The 7,740-nt window shown below is 63.8% G+C and overlaps 1 protein-coding gene across 1 annotated transcript; it reads left to right on the plus strand.

Moving 5' to 3' along the window:
• Positions 1–984: 984 nt before the first annotated feature.
• SBK3 (SH3 domain binding kinase family member 3) lies at positions 985–7,318 on the plus strand. Its single transcript, XM_067556531.1, has 4 exons — positions 985–1,098; positions 4,982–5,165; positions 5,758–5,960; positions 6,527–7,318. The coding sequence occupies exons 2-4, from the start codon at positions 5,000–5,002 to the stop codon at positions 7,316–7,318; spliced, it is 1,161 nt and encodes a 386-aa protein (XP_067412632.1). The 5' UTR covers positions 985–1,098; positions 4,982–4,999.
• The last annotated feature ends 422 nt before the right edge of the window (positions 7,319–7,740 follow it).

Consider the following 7,740-nt stretch of genomic DNA (forward strand, 5'->3'; position numbering starts at 1 on the left):
CCACCCACACAGATGGATGAGTTCCAGCTGTCCGCTTGCCCTGGCTCTGCCCAGCGTGCTGCGGACAGCTGGCTGCTGGGCTTTGTCTCTGAGCCCCTGTGCCGCGCGGTTCTCCCTTGCCTGTCATGGTGCCTGGGTGCTCTGGCACGCATAGCCCCCCCGAGGCCGGCTTTCTTTTGGGGATGGGGCTGTAAATGATACTGAAGTGGATCTCCCCAGCTGGCGGGGGGGCAGGGTGTTCTGTGCTAGGCCGGAACAGACGTCCCCCCTGCCACGGCAGCCCCAAGTGGGGCCATATGGCCCAGGAAGAGACAGCCCAGTGCAATGTTCAGCCCCACTCCCTCCAGGGATCATGCTGTCTGCACCCCATGAGTTCATTCACTTTGCTCCCTCCCTCAGCAACTCCACTTCCAGGGACGCCCTGCCATGGGATTCAGCACAGGCCCAGCAGAGCCACTGTGCCGTGCACCTGTCTGTCTGTCCCCAGACACATCCCCCTCTAACTATGGCCACGCTGAGAGTACTATCTATCTATCTATCTAGCTAGCTAGCTAGCTATCTATCTAGCTATCTCATTGGCACAGCGTTCCATGCCGTCCGTCTCTCTGTCCCCAGCACAGCACTCTATGCTGTCTGCCTCTCTGGTTGCCCTCACCCTGCAGCTGGCGGCAGCTGGGGGCAGTTGCTGAGGGCTGCGGGGAGAGGGCTGGGGGCCGGATCCCTGCGCAGGGCAGCAACGCCGGGCTCATTGTTGTCAGCGGACTGCTCAGCACCAGCCTCCCTGCCTATGTTTGGAAGTCGGCATGAATTGTGTTTGAGTCAATGACACATGCTCTCCGCGAGCGGGAGAGATTATCCCAGCACAGGACAGCCCCGGGGACAGACAGCGCGGGCCAGTGCAGGGAAAGTCTGAGTCACAGCTCCAGCTCCCGGGGACTGCACGGCTGGCCCGCGGCTCGGCCCGGTGCAAGGAGAGACACGGCAGCAGAGTCCCCTGCACACGGAGCTCACCGACATGGTCCCTGGGTGCATGCCAGCAACAGGATCCCTGCACGGCACCTACTGAGAGACGCCAGCCAGGCCCAGTGTGGACACGAGGTGAGAGAGAGCCCTTCAAACTCCATCTATCTATCTACCTATCCCCATACACCCCCTCTATCTCCATCCATCCATCTCCATGCACCCCCCATCGATCTAGCTATCTGACCCCACTGCACTCTGGGAGGAACTCCGGATTTACCAGCATGCTGGCTTCTGGGAGGCTCAGCTGATGGAAAAGGCTCGTTAGCTCCGTGACAGTGGGATCAGGGCCATGAAGACGCAATGGCAGGGCAGGGCTCTCGGGCTCACAGACCCTCATGGGGGTATGGAGCCAGTGCCACGCTGGGGCTGGCAGGCGGCGCTCCATTACACCCTGCGGTACTGTGTGCCCCGTGCCACAGAGCCCGCCTAGCCCTGCGCCAGCCTAGCCGGGAATCGGGAGCAGCCAGCGCCCTCCTTCTCCGCTGATGCATGAACTGGCGGCATCGTGGCACACGGCCCTGGCTCGCTCCCTGAGCTCCCGCATAGACCCTGGGGACATTTCAGCACCGTTCCTCGCTGGCCATGTCCTCCAGCAGGTGAGGCGCGAGCATTCCTGGAGAGGTGGGGAGCGAGCTGATACACTTGTACCCTGAGACGGGTACCAGCACCCACTCCCCCAGCTTAGAGACATTGCTGGCGTTCGTGGGCAGCTCCCCGGGGCTGTGGGACAGGATGTGTATGGGGCTAGATAGATAGATAGATAGATAGATGGATGGATGGATGGATGGATAGATAGATAGATAATGTGTCTGTGTGTGTATAGATGGAGATGGATTAAATAAGCTGATAGGAGAACCTCTCCCATTGCTATAGTGAGTGTCTACACTGAAGACATAGTTGCGCCACTGTAGACATAACCTTAGCCCTGGTCTACGCTACCAACTCATGTTAGTATAACTACATCACTGGGGGTAAATCCACATCCCGGAGTGATGCCGTTATACCAACCTAACCCCCTGTGTAGGCAGCACGTGTAGACCCAGGGCAATGGGAAAGCTTCTCATGTCGACACAGCTGCTGCCTCTCGGGGAGGTGGATTACCGACGCTGATGGAAGACGCTCTTCATGTCTTCCCTAAGTGCTACAGGCCTGGTCTACACTACAGAGTTCAGTCGAAGTCAGGCAACTGACGTTGACCTGACTCTGTAAGGGTCCACACTGAAATGTTGCTCCCACTGATGTAACCCCAACAATGCTGACTTATGCCGTTGGGTAGCCGCTCTGTGCTGACGGGAGGGAGCTCTCCCCTCGATAAAATAAAACCACCTCAACGCGCAGCGGTAGCTACCTCGGCCGGAGAACTTCTCACGCCGACATCGCGCTGTGCAGCTGCCGGCAAAAACGTATGTTACTCAAGGGGATGTTTTTTTTCCACACCCCCGGGGCGACATAATTGGTAGTGCAGACACAGCCTTAATACCGCCTCCTCCATGCGAGGCGTAACGCTTAGGGCGATGTAGTCAGGAGCGTATTATCCATTAGGCACAATAGGCCCAGTGCCTAGGGCCTACGAAACTTTCAGTGCCTAGGGAAAAAAAATGTATATATAATTTTTTATTTGTATTTAAAAACCTATTTATTAATAGCTTAAAATCAAATTAGTTATTTCGGTCGGGGGGGCTACGAAGGCAAGTGTGCCTAGGCCCTATGAAGGTCTTAAAACGGCCCTGGATGTGGTGTCAGTGGAGACGCTGTGTTGCTTACTGTTCAGAAGCCGCCCCACAGCGACAATTAAATTGGTGCGAGCGCTCCTGGTGAAGACGCACCGCCGAGAGAAGGAGCACAGCGCGGAGGTGCACAAGCGGTTTAATCTCTGCAGTGGCTTTGACGTCGACGCAACTTCGGTTGACTGGATGTTGTAGGGTGGACTCGCCCTTCGTCTCTCCTGTTGAGGGGCTGATGCGGGTCAAATGCCCAACTCCGGGGGTCCCGGCTGGCAAACCTCAGCTGAGCTGGGCATGAAACTGCCTCGGCGGGGGCAGGGCGGAGGAGCCCAGGGTTGTTGCATCCAGCGGTGCCAGCGGCTGCGCCACTGAGTCCTTTGTGCATCTCGGCCTGGTCACTCGGGGGTTAGGACTGGCTTTTCTGCTTTGGGAAGGACAGAGGGTTTTGCAGAGGGCAAGACGAGCCGGACAGACAGACAGGCGGATGGGGAAGGGGTCAGGGGCCAGGCCGGCAGGTGGTCCGCAGCTCCTGCTCTGTATCCCCCCGCGCGAGTAGAGAGGCTTCTCAAACCGTTCCCGCTGGGGGATGCCAGCTCCAGCAGGAGCCCCTGGGCACACGGGCCAGTCATGACGAGCACTAACAAGCGCTGGCAACCGCCAGGAAAATCCAGCAGCCTGGCAGGCAGAGGGAGCCCCCTTCTGCATGGGGACAGTCCCAAACTTGGGGGGGCATCTGCCTGATTGGGGGGGGGGGGTGGCCTGGGCCCAGACCCAGGGGGGACAGTCTCCTGGTGGGAGCGGGGGTGCAGGGTGGGTCGGCTCAGGACCAGGGAGCCCTTACCCCCAGCTTACAGGCGACCTTTGCTGGGCGGGCAGCGGGGCTAGTGTGCAAAGAGGCACCAGCCATTCCCCCCCTCCCGCCCCATGCCTGCATTCCCGCTGTGGGCGTGACTCCCTCCGATCAGTCCTGTGTGGGGCAGCAACAGCACTGGGGCTTCGGCTACCGGGGACCTAGCCTCCCTGCTCTAACCACTAGACCCTACCCCCGCTTCATAGAGCTGTAGGAAGAGCCCAACTGATCCCTGGCTCCCAGCCTCCCACCCCGCAGGTAGGACCCTCTAGACCCCACTCCCCTCCCAGAGCCAGGGGGAGAACTCAGGATCCCTGGCTCCCCGCCCTCTCTGCTCTAGCACCTAGATCCCAGTCTCCCTCATCCCCCTCGGACAGTGGGGCTGACGCTGCTTACATTGCTGCCCCAGGGTGTCCAGGGAGGGGAGGGCTGGCCCCCAAATGCTGAGGGGATAAGGTGCCTGCCATGGAGGGGGGAATTAATTGGCCCCACTGGGGGGACATGCAGGAAGTACTTTGCCGGGCACGGGTCCGGCCATGGACGTGGTCCAGGGCACCCCAGCCTGTGCCCCTTCTCTCCCAACAGCAGCACTCTGCACAGCTCCCACAAGCTGGGGAACAAACCCAGCACAGGGCATCCCCCCTCCCAGAGACCTGGGGACCAAACTGGGCCTGGCTGGGGGCTGCTGGGGAAGGAGAGGGGTCTCGCCAGGGCCAGAGCTGGCCTGATTGAGATATAGAAGGGGCCGAGGCCAGATCCTATCCTATCAGGAACAGTTTGGAACCACCCAGTCCCGGCCCCTTTCCATGTCCCCCCCGCCATGCTGGAGCCAGGTGGGAGGGATTCTGGGCCCATATGTCTGAGCCAGCATCCCTGAGTAGCAAGGGGTGGCAGCGCGTGGGGCAGGCCCACATCACACAGCCTGGCCAAGGCTCCCCTCTCAGCCATGGAGGTGGGGGGACATTTCTTTCCCCCACAGCTATTTTCATTGCTAATCAGTAGCAGGAGGCCCCGGCAGTGGAGGGGCAGGGCCTCGACAGCCGTGGGAAGGAGCTGACCTGTCACCGTGGGTTTATCTCACACCTCTCTGCGCAGGGCGGCACATCTCTGAACACTTCCAGCGGGGAAACAGAGAGCTGAAGGGAATTCACTCCGCTCCGCTGGGACAGAGCCAGAAATAGAACCCAGGAGTCCTGGCTCCCACCCTCCCACACCCGGCCCTAACCACCAGACCCCACTCCCCTCCCGGAGCTGGGATAGGACCCAGGAGTCCTGACTCCGAGCCCCGCCCCCGCTGCCCTGCCTTGGCTCTAGAGATCAGGGGGCGAGGGGGTCTAGGTGCCCCATGGGGGCCCCTTTGATGGGCGCTGCCTTCTCCCCGCAGGCCCAGGCAGCAAGTGGCATGGACCTCCCCGAGGCGGAGGACAACGCGGAGTTCCTGGAGCAGCTGATGGCGGTGACCTCACGCAGCCTGCCCCAGCTGGAGCTGCAGGACCAGTACACCATCATCAAGGAGCTGGGCAGCGGCACCTATGGCAACGTGCTGCTGGCCGAGCACCGGGAGCGAGGTGAGGGCAGCCCCCGCGGCTCACTGCGAAGTGCTGGGCTGCAGGGGCAGGGTGGGGGCTGCCCCAGTGGCTGTCTGACCCCCGCTTACTCCAAGGAGCCAGTTCCCTCTGGCAGCCCCCGGCTCCCAGCCCAGGCACCGCCAGCCCCCTGCCGCCCAGCAGGTCATCAATTACCGCTGCCATCCCGGGCGCCCGCTGCCAACTCACAGGTGCCCGGGGAAGCGGGCAGAGAGGGACAGGCAGCGAAATGAGCGATCCCACCCTGGGCCTTCTACACCCAGAACCCACTGACGTGATGGGGCCATCTGCACCCACCCCTGGGACCCCCCACCCCCTCTGTTTGTGCTCAGGCACCGCCCCACCCCTGCAGGGACACACTGACCCCCCAATTGTACCCAGGCAGCGCCCCACCCCTGCAAGGACACACTGACCCCCCATTTGTACCCAGGCACCACCTCACCCCCGCTGGGACTGACCCCCCATTTGTACCCAGGCACCGCCCCACCCCTGCAGGGACACACTGATTTGTACCCAGGCACCACCCCACCCCTGCTGGGACCCACTGACCCCCCCCCCCCCCCCATGTATCCAGGCACGGCCCTGGCCTTGAAGCTGATGCCCAAGGAGCGGACGGAGCGGCAGGCGTTTCTGCGGGAGTACTGCATCGCGCTCTGCCTGTCTGCCCACGCCGGCTTCCTGCGCACCCTGCCCATCGCCTTCGAGAGCCCCACCCACTTCGCCTTTGCCCAGGAGCTCGCGCCCGCTGGGGACCTGTGTGCCATCGTGCAGGACGGGGTATGCCGGCACGGGGCAGTGGAGCTCCAGGGGCTGGGGAGCGGGGGCTGCAGGGAGGGGCCCTGGGTCTCAGGGGGGACTGGGACGCGGGGCGCTGGGGATGGGGGGGTCTCAGCAGGGGAATGGGGGATTGGTGATGAGGGTCTGGGGAGCAGGGCCTGGTGGTCTCAGTGGGGGGGGGGCAAGGGAGAAGGATGGGGGATGGGGTCTCAATGGGGCCTTGGGAGCTGGGTGTGCATCATGGGAGATGCTGGTGGGGCACTGGTGTGCTGCGGGGGGGAGGTAGAGCACAGGGCACGGGGGCGCTGAGGGGGTGGGGCTGGAGGGGACATAGGGTGCTGTGGGGGAGGGGACACTGTGAGGGCGGAGGGACTGGTGGGGGCACGGCGTGGGGTGGGTCCTCCGCGGGGTGCTGGAGGGCTGTGCGGGGAGGTCCCGGAGTGGGTGCTGTGTGGGGACGTCCCCAGGAGGGGTGCTGGGTCACGGCGTGGGGGAGGTCCTGAAAGGGGGGGGCTGTAGGTGGGCGGGCAGGGCGGTGCCTTGTGTAACCCCCGTCCCACCCGCAGGAGGGTCTCCCAGAGGCCCAGGTGAAGCGCTGCGCGGCCCAGCTGGCCGAGGCCCTGGACTTCATGCACGGCAAAGCCCTGGTGCACCGGGACATCAAGCTGGACAACGTGCTGCTCTTCGACCGGGAGTGCCGGCGGGTCAAGCTGGGCGACTTCGGGCTGACGCGGCTGGAGGGCTCGCCCGTCTGCGCCATGTCGGGCACCCTGCCCTACGCGCCCCCCGAGCTCTGCCTGCTTGAGGCCTCTGAGACGCTGGAGCTGGACGCCAGCCTGGACGTCTGGGCCTTCGCGGTCCTGCTCTTCTGCATCTGCACCGGCTGCTTCCCCTGGGACGTGGCTGCCAGCGCGGACCCCCGCTTCGAGGAGTTCGGTGCCTGGCAGAACAGCACGGTGGGGGGGGAGACACCGGCCTCCTGGAGGGCCTTCAGCCCCGGCGCCCAGGAGATGTTCCGGCGGCTGCTAGCCCTCGACCCCAACCGCCGCAGCCCAGCCATCGAGACGCACAAATACCTGCCCCTGGCCTGGCTGGCGAGCGGCCGTGGGGAGCCGGACGGCGCCGGGGGGCTGGGAGGCCAGGGGCACGGCCAGGAACAGCCCCAAAGCGGCCCAGGCGCAGCCCCCTCCACCGGGAGCTCTGCCCTGGCTGGCAGCCTGGAGGGGGCCCGGGCTGGGGGGGCCAGGCCCCAATCCAAATTGGGAAAAGAAGTGGGGGGAGGGGAGGAAGGAGCAGAGGGGAAGGGGGAGGCACTGGCAGGAGCGGAGGGGGAGGGGAGCCAGCGTCCTCTGCCGTAGCCTCCATCCCCTGCCACCCGTCTGTCTCCTCGCCCCGCATCCCCATCAGTTCCTGCTAAGAGTCCCCGGAGGAGGGGGCAGCCTGAGGCTCCCTGCCAGGGCTGCGCCTGACACAGCCGGATAGACAGAAGGGCTGGGCTCAGGGAGCCTGTTCCCCTCCTGCAGCACCAGCCCCTGCCGGGCGGGCGAAGGAGCCGCCCCCCTGCGTGTACAGTAAAACATGGGCGATGAGCCCAGCTATGGGGGACCCTCCGCGGTCCAGGGGAGCCCATTGGCCAGGGGCTCCCCGCGCACGGCTGGGCTGGATCAGCAAAGGGGTACCCAGGAGGGGCAGGGAGGGTGAGTGGGACCATTCCTGGACCCTGGGCCCGGCTCGGGGATCCTCCCTGCAAACAGGATGGAGACAAGCAAGGAGGGGTCAG

The sequence above is a fragment of the Emydura macquarii genome, unplaced genomic scaffold (genome assembly GCF_026122565.2).
Source record: "Emydura macquarii macquarii isolate MOO-44397 ecotype Brisbane River unplaced genomic scaffold, CSIRO-AGI_Emac_v2 contig_1790, whole genome shotgun sequence".
Taxonomy (NCBI): domain Eukaryota; kingdom Metazoa; phylum Chordata; order Testudines; family Chelidae; genus Emydura; species Emydura macquarii.

Excerpts from the sequence above, each read along its gene's own strand:
- SBK3 (XM_067556531.1), top strand. The coding sequence starts at position 5,000 with ATGGACCTCCCCGAGGCGGAGGACAACGCGGAGTTCCTGGAGCAGCTG. Across the intron at positions 5,166-5,757 it reads GGCCGAGCACCGGGAGCGAG|GCACGGCCCTGGCCTTGAAG; the intron begins GTGAGGGCAGCC and ends CCATGTATCCAG. Across the intron at positions 5,961-6,526 it reads GTGCCATCGTGCAGGACGGG|GAGGGTCTCCCAGAGGCCCA; the intron begins GTATGCCGGCAC and ends TCCCACCCGCAG.